Source organism: Charadrius vociferus, unplaced genomic scaffold (genome assembly GCF_000708025.1).
Source record: "Charadrius vociferus isolate BGI_N301 unplaced genomic scaffold, ASM70802v2 scaffold32, whole genome shotgun sequence".
NCBI lineage: Eukaryota > Metazoa > Chordata > Aves > Charadriiformes > Charadriidae > Charadrius > Charadrius vociferus.
Genome location: NW_009647856.1, coordinates 6,993,202 through 7,013,904, shown reverse-complemented (window position 1 = coordinate 7,013,904; position 20,703 = coordinate 6,993,202). Strand labels below are relative to the sequence as shown.

General features: G+C 42.0%; 1 protein-coding gene across 1 annotated transcript; it reads left to right on the top strand.

Annotated features, from left to right (window-relative positions):
* Nucleotides 1-54: 54 nt before the first annotated feature.
* Nucleotides 55-18,024, top strand: DHTKD1 (dehydrogenase E1 and transketolase domain containing 1). The gene is made up of 18 exons (XM_009883012.1): nt 55-206; nt 1,292-1,362; nt 1,693-1,848; nt 2,617-2,828; nt 4,623-4,817; nt 5,139-5,408; nt 6,760-6,931; nt 8,468-8,666; nt 9,537-9,849; nt 10,903-10,987; nt 11,630-11,769; nt 12,163-12,313; nt 13,509-13,615; nt 14,694-14,858; nt 15,245-15,327; nt 16,417-16,586; nt 17,109-17,194; nt 17,678-18,024. Exons 1-18 carry the CDS (start codon nt 55-57, stop codon nt 17,777-17,779), a joined length of 2,829 nt encoding a protein of 942 aa, XP_009881314.1. The 3' UTR covers nt 17,780-18,024.
* The last annotated feature ends 2,679 nt before the right edge of the window (nt 18,025-20,703 follow it).

Here is a 20,703-nt window from a genome sequence, read left to right as displayed (position 1 = left end):
GAGGGCGTCGAAACGTCGATCTGAGGCGGTTTGTATTTTGTTCTCGTTGCCTTAATGGGCGCCGTCCGGGGCTTCTCTTCGGGGCTCCTGACGGGCTTTGCCTTGCCCTGCGGCAGAGCCTGCCCCCGCCGCTCCGCGAAGCCGTTCCCTTGGGTTTCTCGGGAATCTTGCGGATACCAGGCCCAGCTCCGCGGGCTGAAGCGACCGTGAGGGGCTGAAGTTACTTTGGTAATGCGCTCTCATAGCGTTTTACTGCTCTTTTTTTATAGTGTCGTGCTTCAACTAGCCAAGTACAGATAACTCTGCTGAGGCAATATCTGGGATGCTTTTAGTGGGGTATTATAATGCAGAAAAGTAATTCCGAGCAGAAAACTTTCTGGGGTAGGAGTGTCGTGCTGCGTTAACACCTCGGGAGGCTGCGGTAGGAATGAAGCCCGTTGCACAGAAGCAGGAGTGAAGCTGGTTTGTTAGCCCCAGGACATGGAGTCCCATCACTAAGTAGCCTCCTTGTTAAGCAAGGAAAGCGTTAATATACTTTTATGTTACATGCTTCAGGCCTGGAGCACCTCTTCTATGAGGACAGGCTGAGAGAGTTGGGGTTGTTCAGCCTGGAGAAGAGAAGGCTCCGGGGAGACCTTATTGCGGTCTTCCAGTACGTAAAGGGGGCCTACAGGAGAGCTGGAGATACTTTGAGGCACTGGCACAGGTTGCCCAGAGAAGTTGTGGAAGTCCCATCCCTGGAGGTGTTCAAGGCCAGGCTGGCTGGAGTGTTGAGCAACCTGGTTTAGTGGGAAGTGTCCCTGCCCATGGCAGGGGGGTTGGAACTCGGTGATCTTCAAGATCCTTTCCAACCTAAATCATTCTATGATTTTTAAAATTGCTTTTAAATGGCTTTCTTGCTGAGAGTTTTGTGGGAGACTAAAGGGTTATGTCCTTCTGTTGTAGAACACGTTAGAGAAAAGGACCTATTTGAACGGGCCGACTGTGTGTATATAATAGCTGGAGCAGAGTGCTGGCAGCGGAAATGCGATCAGAGAAATGACTTTGTGAAATGGTTTCAGAAATTGCATTATTTTGGAAAAGGAAAGACTTCAGACCTGAATACTGTCAGGACTGTGCCTTTATCAGGGTGACACCCCCACCGCCCCTTGTTAAAAATGCATTATAAACTGGTACATATGCCTAATTTGTAGCATATTCTGCTTGTAATGTATTTTATTGGTTTATGGTTTATTGACCTGGTCTGTGGCATGTGCTCAGTGACAGTAATGTTATGTGCATGACCTTTCAGCTGGTCAAGTTTTGCCTATGTCAATAATTTTTTTTACCTCAATGCAAAATGCCTGCAACAGTGTGTTGCTGGTATCCGTTGAAAAACACATTCACATACTTGAATTTTTAGTATGTCTGGCTCAGCATGTACACCTGCTGTTGGCTAGTGGCTCCTGCAGGCACAGACTTTTTTTTATAAATCTTAGGGCCTGAGTTACTGTTAAAACCTTATCTTCCTCTCAGTCCAGCAAGGAACAGGGAGGCACAATCGGTATGATTTAAGTCGGCTGAGGAAGTAAGACTTTGCACACTGGTACCATACCATTCTCAATTTGTGAGAGAATGCTCCTGTGTTAGCGCTGTAAATGGATTAAATGTAAGCATGTGTGTGATACTGTTCTGCTTTTTTTTTGTTTCTAGTTGACCATGCTCTTGCTCGTTTAATAACTGCATACGCTGAACATGGCCACAAAGCAGCCAAAATAAACCCACTGTTTGCTGGACAAGCTGTTATGAACATAGTACCCGAAATCCAAGAGTTGTCTGAAGTTCTTCAAGGGCCTCTCATTACTACAGGTAAATCTGCAGCCTTATCACAGCAAATTGTTTTCACTGTTGATTTATTAAGAAGCTGTGTCTGCTGCGAAAGAGCCAAATATTGAGTGGTGGTTCAATCAGTAATGAACTGTTGGATGGAGAATTAACTTCAGGCTGCTTATATGTTTATTGCAGAAATCATCGTGTAATGAGTGGCTACCTTCTACCATCTTTGGTAACCATGAAAATTTTTACTTGTTCTTACAACTACTGAGGTTATACATTAATTTCTTGTGTTGCTGTAACGTTCTATGATTTAGCATAATACTTAATGCTGTAGTGAAGCTGCCAGAGCACTGGGGCAGAAGTCAAGGCTTGTCTTTTCCTGGCTCCGTTAGACTCTCGCTATGGCCTTGTACAGAAGAGGATCTCTCTCTGTGCTTTTTCTCCATCTGCAAAACAGATGCTCATTTACTTGCGGTGCAGCTGGGATTGGAGCTCGTATCCCTGAGCCACAAGATACCAGGTGCTATACCGAGTCACGAAAACAGTGACTTTGTGTCATTCATGGTAAACTCCTTCAGAAAGGCATTTTGAGCACCTTACAAATAAGCATGAGACCCCCAAATTAGTAACACTGGAGTGTGCTTATGAAATAATTTTTTAGTTTTGTTTTTAAATGGAGGAAAAGAAGACAAGACATTAATTTGTATACTCAAAATGCTAATGTAATTGCAAGACAATAGTTTAGGTCTTAGTGCTTCGCCCTTGCCCCCCAAGTGGCTAATAACATTTATTTCCCACCAGGGCTTCTAAACATGGGAAAAGAAGAGGCTTCTCTAGAGGATGTGTTGGCTTACCTTGACCATATATACTGCGGGCATATTTCCATAGAAACAAGCCAGCTTCCAACTTTGGAGGAGAGAGAATGGTTTGCTAAAAGGTTCGAAGAGCTAAAACAAGAAGCATTTACACCTGAAGAGAAAAAGCACTTGTGCAAACTGATGTTGGAGTCGCAGGTACTTTGTTCACTATTATTGGATTGTAATGGAGTTGTGGAGTTGTCATGAACTCTTTACTGCTCCAGACATTATTCATGCAGAAAAACAACAATCGCTATTCTGAAAGGCTTTGACGGTGTGCAAGAGGAAGAAGTACACCGTTTTGCCTGAAAAAGCGCAATACACAAATGCAGGAATCTCACTGGAGGTTGTTGCTGAATTAACTTAGCAGCCATTATTGAAACAAATAGTGATAACCTTTTGGTTTGCATTGATTACTTTGGAAATTATTTCTAGGAAAATATTCCAACCAGTTCCAAACTCAAAAGGCTTTTAGAACTAATTAGAACATATATTGTGTGGAACATATTCTTTATCATCAGGAGACACAAATAATGACCCTACAAATCTATGAGTAATCAGTCCTCAAAAGTGAGATTCTCTTAGGCTAATCATCTGACAGCTTATATTAAATGTTACTCATGGGAATGTGAGGTTGGGCAGAGCTCTATGGAATTTTGTACTCCGATGTAGGTGTTCTGTGTTTTCCTTTCACCCTAATGCTGATTTATTTTACTAGCTTTAAAACATAATGTCTCAAGGTTTTGGGAGAACAAAACAGAGTTGAACTGAGGTGTTAGCCATATAGCACTGGTGAATTTGCTGCTTTTCAGCAAAGGAACCTTTGTTCAATGCATTCTGTAAAGTGAAAGATTTATGCATTTGCAAATCATATGGAGAAAATTTATTTTAATACCTCTGTACTATGAAAAATATTCTTTTTTTTTTTTTTCTCCTCCCTTTTCTCCCCATGTTGTCCAGAAGGATGGAAAGGTAGAAGAGCAGGATCTGTGAAGGTGTCCCTGTTTCCAGTTTTCAAAGTGGAAGGAGTGTTAAATGTAATATTTACTAATGACTAAACAGAAGTATATGGCATATTTTGTATTTTTCTTGCCTCTTTGGCAGTTAGAGGAATTTTACAGTGACACAGGAGGTTGGAATCGGGACCTTGATGTATCCCATCTTGACTTCAGTATGACCAGAACTGTATTTAGAGTGTAGAATTTAACCCTGACAGGAAAAACTGCTTCTATGTGAGATTAGTTTTGTATGCATTATTCCTTAGAACTAAATGTTGCTTCACTAGAAGGTGCTCAGCAATTGGCTTGAATCTTTGGCTATGGCTCAGTCTTCCCTTCTCAGTTACAGACTTAATTTATTTTCAGTCTTCACTTGCAAAACATTACAGACACCTCCAGTGCTTCCAAAACTTTGTCACTTATGAGAGCTGTCTAGGAGTAGATAAATGAAGTGGGAGGAGTGAGAGGAAAATACGTAAATATAGATTTGTTTTTCTTTCTCTCAAGCATTCTTCTACCTAGGTACTAAGGATTCTGTTTCATAGTAATCAAAATTAAATACTGTGCTTCTCCAGCACTTTGCATTTCAGGATAGTTGAAGTTTATTCTGTAAAGGAACACCATTCCTTAATTTCCACCTAAAATAGGTAAACTATCAAGGAATTTGTAAATTGCCCTGCTGTGATATTTCTTCATGCATCTCCTTCCACGTTAGAGGCGGTTTGCTTCTCAATCCAACATTATTCTCCTTAAGAGGAGATACAAGCTGATTTCTGTAGTCATCATTGCTTCTGGTCTTAGACTGTGGGGGTGGAGAATGAGTTGAGACTTTCAAGGCGTATGCTTGGGTTTGTATGCCTTAAAGGTACAAACATAAATTATATTTCAGTTTTAGAAACAGAAGACTGGTGCTTAAAATAGCCTAATACTGAAGTTCTCCCATTTTTAATAGGAGTTTGATCACTTCTTAGCCACAAAGTTTGCCACGGTGAAGCGGTATGGTGGTGAAGGAGCAGAGAGTATGATGGGTTTCTTCCATGAGTTGTTCAAGATGTGTGCGTACAGCGGTGTGTCAGATATCATTCTTGGAATGCCTCATCGTGGAAGACTTAATCTTCTCACAGGTTTACTTCAGCTTCCACCTGAGGTAAGAGACTTACAGTCTCATTGACAGTTTCTCTATGCTTAGTTTTATTTACAGTGATACAAAACCCTAGCAGTTTGTTGTGTTGCAAATGCTGAAGCGATAAAAATGTTACCCACATGAGAGTGTATTCCCCTTCTGTCAGCACCTCAGCCAGATCTTTGCAGGAGACTGACAAAGAGAACTCTAATGAAGGGTTATGTGCTGGTATCTGAAGCATCCTTGTAGTTTCAGGAGTAGGAGAGCATACAGTTCTGTAAATGTTTTTCTTTCAATGTGTTAGTGAATCGTAAAGGGAATTTAATCAAATTTGTTTCCATGCAGCTTATGTTCCGTAAGATGCGTGGTTTGAGTGAGTTTCCAGAGAATTCAGCAGCCATTGGGGATGTTCTCTCCCACCTGACATCTTCTGTAGATCTTGACTTCGGTTCCCACAGGCCCGTGCATGTCACCTTGCTACCTAACCCCTCACACTTAGAAGCAATCAATCCAGTGGCTGTGGGCAAGACACGAGGGAGGCAACAGACTCTGCTTGATGGAGATTACTCCCCAGAGAGCTCCGCACAGCCTGGAGACAAAGTTATTTGCCTGCAGGTATTTTGCTCACAATTTTTAACTAATCTTTGTAAGACTTCCTGGCCTAGCATGTGAAGAGAAGTGGTGTGTATAGCAATATAAAAAAAAACCAAACAACTGAATTAATGTAGAATATCAAGAACTAGGATCCTCTTTATAGAGAAGTAGGAAGGCAAGGAAGACTAACAAACCAGGACAGTACTGAAGGCCGTAAAGTTCTTTCAGGTGTTCTAGGGTCTTCACTCAAATGGCATCACTGAGATACATAGCCGCCTTAGGCAGCAGAAGAAGCTAGAAGAGAAAAGTGAAAACCCAACACTTCAGAAGCAAGTGTAGCATGGTAAGGGGTAGAGTGGGAATGTTGTGTTGTCTCTCTTGCAGTAGTTAGCTTTGGTTTTCTGTGATGTCTTTTTAAAAAAAATCTCTGTATTAGAACTGTGTAAAACCTGCCATTTCACTGGTTGATTACACCTCTACTCTCTTCCAGGTGTACTTGCACCTCCAAAAGTCTCTTAAGGCTTGAAAGCATTATCCCCTAACTAGAACTGTCATCTGGTTTCAATAAGAAACTACATCAATCTGCACAGTGACTTTGATCTGTAAAGGATCGAATCTGCATTCTGAGGAAGCTGTGATTACATTCATCAATGGAGAACTATCTCTAGTTTCAAAACATTGAAATGCTCAGTGATGCTCATTGTAATATCTCTAGCCTTTTTGGAAACCTGGCTTGGATATCACAGTAGTCTCCCCTCCCCTTCCAAACTTTTGTTTTATTTGCAGTGTTTATTTGCAGTTTTGAAATGTCACTAAGAACTTAGGTTTTATTTCCTTCTGAAAGCTTTTGTTTGCTTTTTAAGTGCTTCCATTCAGTTCCTTTCCACTTTTTTTTCTGTTGTGTCTGTTCTTGTCTCTATTTGGTAAGGTGGAAATAGGCATAAGTCCCAGTTCAGTAGCATTTAACTTTCAGCAAAGCATGTAGCGAATGCTGTGGTGACTGGCTTCCTTTTGTTCAGTGGTCAGTGACTTGCTACTGACTGCTGCGGCTATGCTATAAACATGGTACTTGCAGTCCCCTGTACAGTGGTGGGTCAATTTTAAGAGATTATAGGTCAGTTCCAGGTAGGGATTACATCAGCAAGTCACGTACAGATGTTGGCTGCTATAACCTAGTGTTAGTGATAAGACTATATAAACTTTCAAATCATAAAAACAGTAGTCTGAAAAGGGTTAAGAGGTGGATCCAGCTGAAACTGTATCTGTTCTACCTACTCAATTTACAGGGTGTTGCTTAATGAGTTATGGTTTTGGTTTTGCTGTTCCTCCAGTGTTTTCTAATGAGACTTTTCCATCTTCTTCCTTAATATAGGTTCATGGCGATGCTGCTTTCTCTGGGCAAGGGATTGTTCCTGAAACACTGACCCTCTCTAATCTACCACATTTCAGAGTTGGTGGGAGCATCCATTTGATTGTTAATAACCAGCTGGGCTATACCACTCCTCCAGAGCGAGGAAGATCATCTCTGTACTGTAGTGATATTGGTATGTATAGTTGAATCAGAAGGAAGATTGCCTGTTTTGTCAGAAAGGATTTTTAACTCCAGTGTGAATATATGCTTTGCTGTGGGCTTTTTATAGCAAGTGCCCATCAACGTTAATCTATCTCCATTTTCACGATATGGTAGAAATTAAAATTATGATCGATTATTGCCTCCTACTAGGAAAAATGCAGATGCTAAAAATATGCTCTCCCCCATCTGCTTTATGGCAAAGACTAAATATCAGAGAAAATCTTGTCACACTTTTACAGGATGTTATAAAATATTTGCAAGATTACTGTTAAGTCTTTATAACTAATTTAATTTCTGCCATGCCATTGACAGCTTTTAAAAACGTATTGTGATGGAGTGTATAATAGGTGTATTTTAACTGTATCTTGTTTAATTTAATCAAAATCATTCCAGTGTGTTTTCTGAGTGAGATTTAGAAGTCAGATCCTCTTTTATTTTTCTGTTTTGTTTGTTGTCAGGTGAGCTTGTTGAGCTTTTAATTGAAAGATGAGGCTTATGCCATTTCTAAGCTTAAACTATAAGTCTTTTGTTTTGGACTGGTCTTTCTTAGTGATAAACAGATGTATTATAATCCTCAACATCAGAGACGTAGTTGTTAGTTCCCTTGTGTATGTCTCCTATAATTAAAAATGTACCACTGATTATTTTTAAGTCGTAACGTCAAGTGTTTGTGTTTGTCTTATGGTTTCATCAAACCAAACAGGTAGATTCATTTTCCCTGGGCTGGTTTTGTGTTGTGGGGTGGGTTTTGGTGGTGGTTTTTTTTTCTTTTTTTTCTTTTCCTTCTATCCTTAGTTTTCCTTTCTTCTTACCTGGTTGGTGAGGAGGAGGGGTGTTACCCATTTGAGATTCAGGATTTTGCTAGGGAGGGAAACTTGACATGGGTCAGGAATGGCTGAAGTATCTTTATTTCACAGAATTTGGGCAGATAAAGTACAAGAGAAGCACTCCGTTGCTGGGAAAATTTACAGCCAAATTGTCATACAGGAGAGGGTGTTAAGACATTTGAATTTTGCAGTGTTCTTTTTAATGATGAGACCTTTTCTGCCTGGAGGAGCAGTGGCTAGAATGACTGCTAGCAAGGGAGAAGATTGTTTCTGGCCTGTATGAATTCATAGGAGTGATAGCTTAGGATAAGAAGGAAACAAAACTCATTTTTTGTTTGAAAGAGAAGTGATCAAATAGTTCTGTCCCATTCCCCACGGACTTCCATCCAGATTGAGACGTAGGAACTGTATATAGAAAGCCCTCTGGGAATTTAGTGCTGGTAAAGAAGTTGTGCTCAAACTGTGACAAATACAACAGATTGGGCTAATTGTACTTTCTGTCAAGGAAGACTCCTACTCCTTATGCCAGCTCTCATGACAAAGGGCATCTTCTCTAGATTTGTTTGTTAAATAGACTTCACGTGAGTTATCTGTAGTTTTCAGCAGAGTAGGTGTGTGTCCGCTTTCTTTGGAAGGGGTTGGGTGTGATCACTGTTGTTATGTTTTGAATCCCTGGGCAGGTAAAATTGTTGGATGTGCAGTTATCCATGTCAATGGGGATGATCCTGAAGAAGTTGTCCGTGCCACACGACTGGCTGTCGAGTACCAACGGCAGTTCCGCAGGGATGTGATAGTAGACTTGTTGTGCTACAGACAGTGGGGCCACAATGAACTCGATGAGCCATTCTTCACCAACCCCAGCATGTACAAAATCATCAGGTAAGGGTAACACCACCTGATTGACAATCCCAAAATGTACTTGTGTCTACACCGACTCAGTATTGCCTGCAACTGTAATAGAAGTCCCTGTATAACGAAGATCCTGTGTCATACTGACAAGTCTTTATATAACTACACTGTTACCAGCCCTTGACTAAACTGTGAGTCTGAGAATGTCACGTTAATGAAGGTAACCACTAGTGTTGGTTCTTGAATATGTGGCTTGATGCCCTTTGGACAACAATCTTACACATGGCCCTTGGATTTCAAATTCATTATTGATAGTAATCAGAAGGCAAAGTTGTCTTCTGTGTGCCAGAGAAAAGCGTAGATAATGTGGGAGAATGGGCAGGAAGCCAGTATGATGTTTGTCTCATCTTTGCTTGGCCCTGCTGGTTCCTGTGGGGACTCATCTTTATGAGCATTTAAATGTATTCAGATTCCATCCTTTTTCCCAAAGAAAAATACACATAAAACTTTACTGGCCGAAACTTTTCTAGTATTCTAGGTGAAGCATTTATGGAATGGATGGCTTGATACTGAAATCCTTTTGTCAGCTTGTCTGAAGAAAATATGCATGATAGCATAGAGTCAGTCAAACTGGGAGGGTTTTTTTTAAGTTGCTTTTACCTGTAACTGCCAACTGTAGGCACTTTACAGTCCTTTATTTTTAAAAAACAAAGTACATATCTAAGAGAATTGTTATCTTTCTGGAAATTCCAGGAAAGCAAACTTGATGCAAGTAAGTATAATGCACCAGGACATGCTATATTTTAGTTTTCCATGGTGCCTGACAGAAGTAAGATGGTATTTCCTTGTTCTGTAGTTTTCAGGCTTAATGCCTGTGGGGTTTGATTCCCTCCCTGACAGATCCCGTAAGAGTATTCCAGACACATACGCAGAACACCTAGTAGCTGCTGGGCTCATGACTGAGGCTGAAGTATCTGAGATAAAGACGACGTACTATTCTAAACTGAATGACCATCTTGCCAACATGACTTTGTATAGTCCACCTCCTACCAACCTGCAGGCTCACTGGAAAGGCTTTGTAGAGCCTTCTGCTAAAATCACCACTTGGGACACAGGTATGCCTGTACCACTTCTGCAGTTTATTGGAGCCAAGTCTGTAGAGGTGCCTGAAGAACTCCAGATGCACAGCCATCTTCTGAAGACCTATGCACAGGTCAGTAGAGCACATGATGCTTCTAGTCCCGTTGCTTAAAGATATGACCCATTACAGGAAAAACTCTAAATGCAGCAAGGCTGCCAGTTGGATAATAGCGTAGTATTCTCTAGGAAAAGCAGCTTGCTTTCTTTTTTGAGGCTGAGATTATGCTATTTTTCCTCCAGTTTTGAAGAAAGACATCTTCTCCCCAAAATCTGACCATATACTTCATTTTGTTTTTTCAACAATATTTTGTTGCAACGAGGAAAAAAGCTTACAGAAAATACAGTTCATCATTCTTACAAATAATAGAAACTATTATAATTTATATACTTTATAACAAGTACTTTGTGAGAGAATGAATCAGGTACTTTGTGATAGTGTACACAGTTTCTAAAGCCAGTAGTGTTTCTCATATATAAACATAAGCATACACATGTGGCCAAGTTTGACAGCCTGTTTTTGATAGCTCATAAGTTGTGTGCAATATTTGGATTGGTTTGGGTTTGTGAGCGTTTCCCTTTGGTGAATGATGACCATGTGCAGGTGTCTGGTTGGCAGGCATAGAGATGTCTCAAGCCGAATATTTCAGAAGATTGATGTTCTTGTCTTCCCAGCCCAAGGCAAGAACACCCCAGCTGGGTATGACCATCTGTCTGCAGTTCTGCAGGCCAGAACGGGGGAATTCTAGAGACTGAAATACCTATGCCCGGTATCTTTCATCACTGCTAACCAGACAAATCAAAAGTCTGTCTAGAGCACGCTCTGTGCTGTGCTAAGATTTTTAATGTTTTCAGGCTAAGATCTAATTTGTCAATCCACAGTTTGTTGACTGGTAAGTGAACACGTGGGTGATCCATGGTTCTGTGGTCTGCAGGGCAGCCTTCTTCAGGATGTGCTGAAATAAGACTGTCTGTATGCCAAACCAACCTAAGCTGGCTGTAGGAGTATAGTATTTCTCTCTATAGTGTTTTCTTTTTTCCTAGCCCCTAATATCAATCTGTGCCGCCAAAACAGCTACAGGTGGAAAAAGGCAAAATAGTAACTTTTCCCTGTCTTTTACTTGTTTAGTCAAGAGTTCAAAAAATGGAGGAAGGAAAAAAGCTGGACTGGGCAACAGCTGAAGCTTTAGCATTTGGTTCCCTGCTGAGCCAAGGTAAGAGGCAACTAGGCAGCAGACAATAAAATACTTTTGCTTTAATATCAATAATGTTATTCATTAGACTTAGGTATCTCTAAGTCTAAAGATTGATATAATGTATACATTTGACAATTTACACTTGCATGGTACTAAGAGAAGGGAAATTTGAATCCTTTATATCACTGATATTTGTATATTGGGTAGTAAATGTCTTCAGAGAACTGTTGCTCTCTCCCACTCCCCAAAAACATTCGTGCATGGGGCTAAGCACATGAGCAATGCAGTTGACATTTGGGCCCTCCCAAATATTTTCAGACTGTGTTTCATGCTACTATTTCTTTTCCCTCCTCTCTAGCCTGAATTCATATGTCCATTTACATATGATACAGAATGCACATTTTTGCAGTTTGCTTCAGTAAAACCATTTACCACAAAATAATTCTTGGCTGCAGAGAGAAGGAAATAAAAATGTCTGAGCATCAGTATGCTTGTGAGTTGGAGCTGCTGCTGGTTAAGAATCTCAGATTTGGTGTTGCTGATGAGGGGAATCCAAGAAGAGACATAACAAGAGAAGTATACTTTAGAACTGGGGAGTTGTCCTGCATATTTTCTTTTTATATGACTTCCTAATCCAGTGTTTTGTTTATTCTTGGCAAGGCTTTAATATCAGACTAAGTGGACAAGATGTTGGCAGAGGAACCTTTAGCCAACGACATGCGATGTTGGTTTGCCAAGAGACAGATGATACCTACGTTCCTCTGAATCACATGTCCCCTGACCAGAAAGGTTTCCTAGAGGTAGGTACTGTGGTCCACAAGACAACCTTCTTCAAGTTGTGCTGAAACAGAATGCATATTTTAAGGCTGCCAAGACATCTTTGGGTAGCCTGTATATTCTGACAAACCCCAGATACAGAGACATAAAAACTGTCAGGGCACCCCCGTTCTTTGTAGTTACACTCTGTACAAATTTAACAAGGGGTTTTGCTTTTCCTTAGAGATCAGCTATTACTTTTTTCCCCTCAGTGTCTTCATTCAAAAGTGGCGGGGGCGGGGGGAAGAGCAGTTGATGGTCACCTTAGGAGTGCACGTCCTCAGTGTGCCTACTACTGATGTGCCTGGTTCCAAAGGTTCTTAACCCTGGGTTGTCTTCTTCCTCACCCATCACCCCCAACAATTTTCTTTTGTTAGGTGAGTAACAGTCCCTTGTCTGAAGAAGCTGTGCTTGGTTTTGAATATGGAATGAGTATTGAGAGCCCTATGTTACTGCCAATTTGGGAAGCTCAATTTGGAGACTTCTTTAATGGAGCACAGATAATATTTGACACTTTCATCTCTGGAGGTGAGTGTACAAGGAGCTAGAATATTTAAAAATGAATCATTTGTACTAAGCGCATTTTTAGAAAATCATTCATCTTTAAAGTAAAAAGGAAATGTGTTGAAAAGAGAATTCTGTTTTCTCAAGAATTCTTGTGAGCTTGCCTGTGTGGTCCTGATTTCTGTGCAGCTTTTCTCTGAAGACAATCCATCCGAAATGAAAGACACCCCATCCTTGGCAGAAGACAGAGTCATTGCGAAAGGACAGTTTATATATATTAATGGCCTCCCCCCGCCCCCATTTATTTTACTGTGTGTCTGTATAGTTGATAGCTTTTTAGGCTGTACCTTTCCTTTACGAGGCATCTGAAAAATTCCTGAAGCAATACAGAAGGAAAAGAGTGATTATTTAGAACAAACAAAAAACCCCGCAACACCTTGCAACCAATGTCTAAGTTTGACTCTAGCGTGTTTTCTGAGTGCACAGATAAGACCTCTCTGAGCTGGAACATGCTGAGAAAATGCTAAGATGGATTTCTTGAGTGGGATTGCTTGTATATAAGTGTCCAGAGTTTTGGCATCTAGCCTCAGTTGGGCTTCTGCACTCCCTCTGTAATCACAGATGGAAATTCAGAGGCCCTCTTATCCCACCCATCCTCAACTTGTATTTGAGGCTGGGATGAATTACTTTCTGGATTTGACTGTAATCGCTTAAATAGTGCAGGAGGTTCGACAGAGCTCAGGGGAACTAGCCTGTGGCTAGTGCTGCTGTGTTAGCTAGGACTGGCTCACAGGATGCTGCCTGGGTGACGCCTGCCGAGGACCAAACGATCAAGGTATGCAGAAAATACGCAATGAATTATGATTAGGGTCTTTCTTACTGGAGAGTTACCTTTGAGGACCCCTGTTAGTCAGGACAACAATTCCATTAAGAGGATTTAAGTTGTAAAATCTTCATTGTTGTCACATGGAGGCTTAAGTCCTCTGGAAGCCCAAAGTTACAGGATAATTTCAGAAACTTTAGATCATCTTATGTGTGCTGTTTCACTGTTGTGAATCTCAAGGCAAAATGCCAGCAGCATGTTTCAGGCTTGTATTTAATGATGTGGAAATTAGCTATTCTTTTTTTCCTGAGTAGTTTGTGCAAAGCAGTATGTGTTTTGTGGCTTTATGTTTTGTGGAAATCGTTCTTCCCTACTTCCTCATTGTGTGTCTTTTAGGTGAGGCCAAATGGCTTCTGCAGAGTGGGATAGTAATTCTTCTTCCCCACGGCTATGATGGTGCAGGCCCTGAGCACTCGTCCTGCCGGATGGAACGGTTCTTACAGGTACCCCACCATACTGCTCAGATTCACATATCCCCTGTCACAGCACTGGCAACCAATGCTCTGGGAGTCTTGCCACAAAATGTCCTGTTCCTGGTGTACCTGCTAGTGACAGCAGAAGCTGGAGACGTACCAGGATCATGGCATCATGATGAGATAGGAACGGGCTGGGCTGAAAGTGGAGGAAGAAAGGGGCCTCCGATGAGAAGGTGTAGGCCGAGAAGGGGTGAGAAGGCAGTTTTAGTTTAAATGCTGCCACAACAGCAGTGGTGAAAGACTCGGATTGAACCTTGTAATAAATGCTTGCTGTTCTTCTTGCATGTCTGTCACCTGCCCAAATGGGTGTGTGGTAACATGTCAGATTTGCATAGTGCTTGCAGAGGCCCTGCACTCTCTGCAAACAGCCCTAGTGGGACATGCTTCAGTACTGCCTGCTGTCTTTTTTTTGATTGCTGCCCCTCAGCAATGCCCCTGTACCACAGAATGAGTCCAGTAGCAAGACAGAATTGCTGATTGCAAATAGCACACCTCTGATGAGCACTTCTAATGGAAAACATTTTGGGAGTTGGCATCAGAAACAGGCTGGCACCCTTTTGAGCAAACCACTTGGATCTGTCCACTAGGCACAAATCATACAAACAGAATGCGGGACACTATTAAATATCAGTTAGTAAATCTGTGGCACGTTTTTACAAAAAAGAAAAAACTACTGTTGTGCCCTTGTGACTGTAGTAAGTGAATTAAAGCCTTTTCATCTGAGTAATGGCTTAAGGAGGGGTTTGCAGCATGTTTAGAGGGATGCTGCCACTCTGATGGAGAAGTCATGACCTCTCCACTGTTAGAAAAACTGTCATGTCCTGGTTACAGTGTGCTAGAAGGAGGCAGTTCAGATATAATCTTACCAGTTAAATGCTAAAGCCATTTTTTCTGTGAAGTTGTTCTCCTCTGCAATCAAAGTCTCAATTGGGATATTTGCTCTTCTATTCTTACACTAGTCAGCGTGCCTTATGTGCCTGGATTCTCTTGCACATTTGCCTCACTGCTTGCTTCTTGACAAGGTATTGCTGTGTTGCCCTTATAGATGTGTGACAGCTCGGAAGAGGGAGTTGATGGGGACCAGGTGAACATGTCAGTTGTGCATCCCACCACCCCAGCACAGTATTTCCATTTACTCCGGCGGCAAATGGTCCGAAACTTCAGGAAACCTCTCATTGTTGTTTCTCCCAAAGTGTTACTCAGGCTGCCTGTAAGTTGAAAGCTCTCATTTTCTTTTTTCTCTCCTCGTCTTCCTCCTATTCGGTATTATCTTCCTCTTCCTCTTTGTTCTTCTTATGTGTTCTCCAGTGTCTGTTTTGGGGTGAAATCGATGGGGTTTTGCCTGTTTGGGGTTGGATAGGTTGAGGACTGAAGCTGGGTGGAGGTGAGCTAGAAGCAGGGTTGATTCTAGGTCTAGCGGTGTTCTTGGGAATCTTATCATCCCACCTTTCATTGGTGGCAGTGGGAATGGGAGGGAGAGGGAAGGTTGTGTCTTTTTCTACCTACCAAACCCCTGTCTTGGTATCCTCTCCCCAACTCTGGCCTGAAGGAAAAGGCAGCAAGATTTGGTAACTTCCAACTCTTCCCCCCACGTAGGCTGCTGTATCAAGTTTTGAAGAAATGGCCCCAAGGACAACATTCAAGCCTGTCATTGGTGACTCCTCTGTAGATCCTAAAAGGTAGCTCTACTTTCTTAGAGGAAAAGCTCAGAAAGGATGTCCTGTCCCTTTCTCCTACCTAACAGCTGAAGTTTGAGGTGATATGAAGGACTTGACTTTGGGGGAATATGTTGTTTTATGATGGGCGACTTAGTCTTACTTGTTTCTCTCCTTTTCTTCTGCTTACTTGTTGGTAGTTATGATACCTGTCTGTATAATACTAAAGTGTTCAGGCTTTCAGCTCTTGCCCCCACGAGGAGGCAGTGACCATAGTTACTGATCTGATGAGCGCTATTCTGCACCATGCCCATTAGCAAACATTGGGAGAGGCTGTCATGTGAAGAGATGTAAATTTTTGTTCTAGTGTTGGAACACCTGAGATGATGAAGTGAAGTTAGGGCAAAAATAAATCGTGTGTGTATATCTCCCCTGCTTCAGATATTATAGAGAATCCTGTTCACAATGGGCAATTCTGGTTGTCCTCTTTTTCTTTTTTTTGCTCCTTAAAATTCTTCTCTAGTCCTTGTCCCTGTAATGCCCAAGTCTGACAGCATCCCTGATGTTAGGATCTTAGCATCTTGGTTTTTTTAAGTGGGATGGTGAGGCACAAAGGGTGAGGTTTATCTCCTTGCCTTTGTCCAGCAAGGTTAGGCAGCCAAGATCTTTCTGATTGCTGGAGGGTATTGTATGTCTCCAGCAGGCAGTTCCTCTTTGGCATGGGAGAGCATTGTCCTCTGGAGGTACTTCTCTGCCTCTCTGGTTTATTCTCTACAGAGAGCACATAGGTGACTAGCTTTGACTAGGTGTTTAATTTTTAGATAGTTAAAGCTAAGAGAGAATAATCTCATGGTAAGGTAACTTCCCTAGGATTACTGAAGAAGCAGGACCTGTGGGCTCTAGCATACTGTGCCCAAAGGTTAGTTTGTAAACTGTTGGAGGGGAGTGGGAGGGAAGGGAAGGCAAAGAAGAGAAAAGATGTTCTAGGGTAGCAATTTAGCTTCATAAAGTTGTCTTTAAAGTTTGGCTGGTTGTTTTTACTTAAAGTGTGAAACTGTTCTGTGTAGAGTTTTTGTAAAACACTAAACTTGGAACATTGCTATTTTTCTTCAGTGTCACCCAAGTGGTGCTGTGTTCTGGTAAGCATTACTATGCTTTGGTGAAGCAAAGAGAGACACTAGGAGAGAAACAGCACAACACAGCTATTCTGAGACTTGAAGAACTCTGTCCTTTCCCCTTGGAAGCTCTACAGCAAGAGTTGAGCAAATACAGCCGTGCCAAAGGTCAGCCAGATTTTTACCTTTGTGTTTCTAGACTCTTTGAAGCACGTAACTAAATCCATTGTCTGTCTTTTAGGATGAAGAGTTGTAGTGGCTTATTCTTCTTTGCTCTTCCCCACTTTACATGTAGTGTTTCTGGAGTGGGATAATACAAATGTTTACCACTTGTACTAGAAGAACTTGTCTCTCTGTTATTGTTAACTTCCATAAAACACTACTGAAAATCAGAGTAAACCATTTGGGGCATTTTTTGCATTGGTCTTTGCAGTCCAGTCCTTTAAGTAGCTTTTGAAAATGGCAGTAGAAAAGCAGAATATACTCACAGTATACCCTAATGGTGGACATACTTTTAGTTTGACTTCAGCAAGCTATGACCTGCAAGGGACTTCAGTCCGGCCAGCCTTCATTTCAAAGATAGCACTTCTGCCTTTTTTGTCTTGGCACTACAAAAGAAAAAAATATTTTTCTTGAGCTGCTGAAAAGATAAATATGTGCATTTGTAATGTTCCCTTATCCTTCCTTTAGCCTTCATCTGGAGTCAGGAAGAACCACAGAACATGGGTCCATGGTCCTTTGTGTCACCACGGTTTGAAAAGCAGGTGGGGATTAAGGTAAGATGCCCCAATGGTGTTTGAGTCTTTAAATGAAGTTTGAAGTTCTCCTTGAATGCAAAATTCTGTGATGCTTATACACACAAAAAAACCTCCTAATCCTGATGCCTAAACCAAATGTGCATTCTAATTTAAGCTACTTATGCTCTTTGTAGCACCATTCAGTGGTGATGAGCGGGGCTGGAGATTTCTTTTACCAGATGTTTGATCTAAATAGACAGGATGATGAAAGGTCCCAGATAGGAAACAACACACTTGAAGTGAGTAGGAGGAGAATCCAAAGCCGCTGTTCGCTCTGGCAGATTGTGCACTATAATGGTTTTGGAACCATGGTCTTTGGGTGATGGAGGATAACTTCCTGCATTACTTGCAGCTGGGACTGCCCAGTATCTGACAGTAGATATCACCATGGCATCAGAGGACTTCAAGATGTGATCCTATGCTTGTGCTTCATTAATCATTTCCTCCTGACTCAAATTTCAGCTCCGTCTTGTGAGTAGACCTCCTTTACCAGCCCCAGCAGTTGGCATTGGAACCCTACACCACCAGCAGCAGGAAGATATTCTTACCAACACGTTTATCTAAGCTTTCAACAGATGGACTACTCCTGCTGTCAGTCATGTTTGGTGCCTCCTCCTGTGAAGAAGAACAAAAGTCAGACCCTTAAGACTTAGTTCTCCAAAATGGGGAAAAAAGAATGGAACAAGTTCTGTAATGATGCAGCATTTTTTTCATGTAGGGGAATACCTAAAGATGAGAGGTGATGCCTGTTACTCTAGATACGTCTTGTTCTATTGTAGTATTTTCTACAAAGTATCTTTTTAAGTTTTTTTTTTTTTAAAAAAATCCCATCTGGGGGCAGATCTGTGAGGTGGCTATAAAATACCTTCTATCACATTGTTTATCTGCACTTGACAGTTCCCTGGGGTGGTGCACGTGTGAAAACAGTTTCCACAGTTAGTGCCGTTTGGTTGAATAAATGCTTCCCCATGCCTGGGAATGAGCCATTTCTATAGCAGTGTCTTGTGGATTTTCTCATTTATTTTCCTACGGGCCACGAATGAAATTTGTTGCAGCTGTTGGTGCTGTTCTCAAGACATGAGCTGTTTAAGCAGGATTCCTGCGGGGGGGCCTTGCAGGATGGCTCCTGAAGGCTTCAGGCACCACTGTTTCTCTTGCCTGGAGAAGCAGTGTTTTCACATCAAGCTTGCAGAGCAGAAGGCCTGCAGCAGGGACTGTACCATATTTTAGAATCATGTTTTGCAGAGGCCAGACCAGTTTCTAGAGGCTAGCCTGAAGAATGACACTACCTCCTACCTGGGAAATTCTTTTCAATGTCCTTGTGGTTTGTTGGTTTTGGGTTTGTTGGTTTTTTTTGTTTTTGTTTTTTTTTTTAAAATCCCAATATCGTACTGTTAAAGTGGTCCATTGGTTTAGTCTTCTGTGTTGACAAGGAATGCGTAACTTCTCACTAGTAAAGCCAAAGGGAAATGCATTTAAGAAACCATCTCTTTTCCAGTCCCAGGCTGGAGTGCTGTTTCACCAGTTGTCGTGAATGTGGCCTGTTTTCAAGGGCTCACTTCTGCTCAGTTTCTTCCTTCAGTGGTTCTTAGTTCCCACACAAAATCTTGCTCATGCTGGAAGAAGGCTGAAGTTACAACCAAGTAAGAGCAACACTAAGAGAATCCAAAACTGTGGCAAGTTAAACAGAAAAGTGCAATAAGGCAGGCTGCAAAGACTTTGAGGGACAACTGGCTGAAAAGTATACTAGCGAGGCCTCTTTCAAATACACCAGAAGCTGGAAGGGCAAGAGGTGGGAGAATCAGGAGGTTGATAGGACTTAGCAAAAAAAAAAAAAAAAAAATCTGCTGTAGAAAAAAAACCAACTCCAAACATCATGGCTTTTTTGGTTTTGTTTTTTCATTGGGGGTGATCCTCATCTGGAGGCCTGTTGGGAGCTTCTTAAGCAAAAACTCTTCCTCACAGTGTTGGCATTGCAGACTTTGTCTTGAAAAGATATATTAATAAAACAGGTTATAGAAGAAAACAATGAAAGGAACAGCAGCAAATGATGAAACAGGAGGGTAATCAGCCAGGTTTTCTGACGGAGCTCGAACAGATGCAGGTAATTCAAGCCATTTGAAGAAGTTCCCAAAATGCATCTTTGCTCCAGCAACAAGACAAGGTGAGCAAGAGGTGACAGTGATTAAAAGTTCAGCTTTAGCCCTCACAAGCAAGAAGTGACCGTGGGGGGGTATGTATGTGTGACCATGGGACCCTCCTTGCAGCTTCTCTTAAGGGCCCTGAGAGAACTTCTCCTGAATCCCATGTTTTCCTTCCACCAAGAGCAATTCTTCCCCCCACAGTATGTGGGACCTCTGCATCTGTTTAGAAGACTAGTTAAGTGTCAGCTAAAGCTCCACAGGGGATCTGTTAGGACTCCCTAAAGGCTCTGCTACACCACTGCTCTTGCCCTTCTGCTTGTGTGTTTAATGTGGTTGGAAGAAACACGAAAAAAGCCCTTTGCCCTCCACTCTACATTTCTGTAGCCACGTGCTCTGTACCCAGCAGTCAGCATCCAGCTGCTGGCAGGAAAGCCCTGGCAGTCCCTGAGGGAAGGTTTCAGCACAGTTGTTATCTGGGGACAGGAAAGAAATCAAGTCTTTATTAGGAAGCAAAGGATGAATGACTAAAATGTTGAGGCTAAGCAGGAGATGGCAGGGGGAGATAAAAATCTGCCCAGGCAGACCCCAGTGTTGATTGCCCCCACTGCTACCTGCACAGCAGCTCTGGCATCACTACAGGATTTTGCCCAGCATTTTTCATTTTCTGGTCTATTTATCAGTGTAAAGTTAGCACCTCCCTACTCCTCTCAAAGTTATCTGGGGGAGCGTGCTTGAATAAACCAAACCCACCATGAGCCAAAGATCTTTTTTGAAAACAAGTGGGGTATACCCAACTCCAGCCCTTCCAGACAGAAAGTTCTGGTAGGTGAAGAAGGGCAGAACACCGGCAGGGTGCGCATTCACCTGAGGAAATGGCTCCCAAAAGCAGCTCTGAAGCATGCTTTGGTATTTTACCCTAATTAATTCACCCATTCATTCATTAATTCCGTATGCCCCAGAAGTCACCTCAATAGTCCGTTTCACATGACTTCTTTAGTACACCCATCACAGGGACAAGAAATCATGTTTCTTCCACTTTGCTTTAACAAACTTTACAGCTTCTTATGCATTCTGAACAGCTTCATCTAATTAAGACATATTCCAGTTTAAGTTTCTGCTCTGAGATTTCCAAGGGTTTCTTGCCGTGGTCTCTGGGCAGTAAACTCTTCCAGGTAGAAATAGCCTTTCTTGAGATTAGCTAGAGCTCTGCCTGTCCTTTACTTGTTGCTGGTTTTAACCATGAATATTATTACCGTCGCTGAGGCGGTGCTATAGCTGCCCAGGGGCGGGAACAACCCCTTCACGGCGCGCAGAGGATTCTGGGAGCGCGGCCGCCCGCGGGTC

Excerpts from the sequence above, each read along its gene's own strand:
- DHTKD1 (XM_009883012.1), top strand. The coding sequence starts at position 55 with ATGGGCGCCGTCCGGGGCTTCTCTTCGGGGCTCCTGACGGGCTTTGCC. Across the intron at positions 8,667-9,536 it reads AGCATGTACAAAATCATCAG|ATCCCGTAAGAGTATTCCAG; the intron begins GTAAGGGTAACA and ends CCTCCCTGACAG. Across the intron at positions 9,850-10,902 it reads TTCTGAAGACCTATGCACAG|TCAAGAGTTCAAAAAATGGA; the intron begins GTCAGTAGAGCA and ends TTACTTGTTTAG.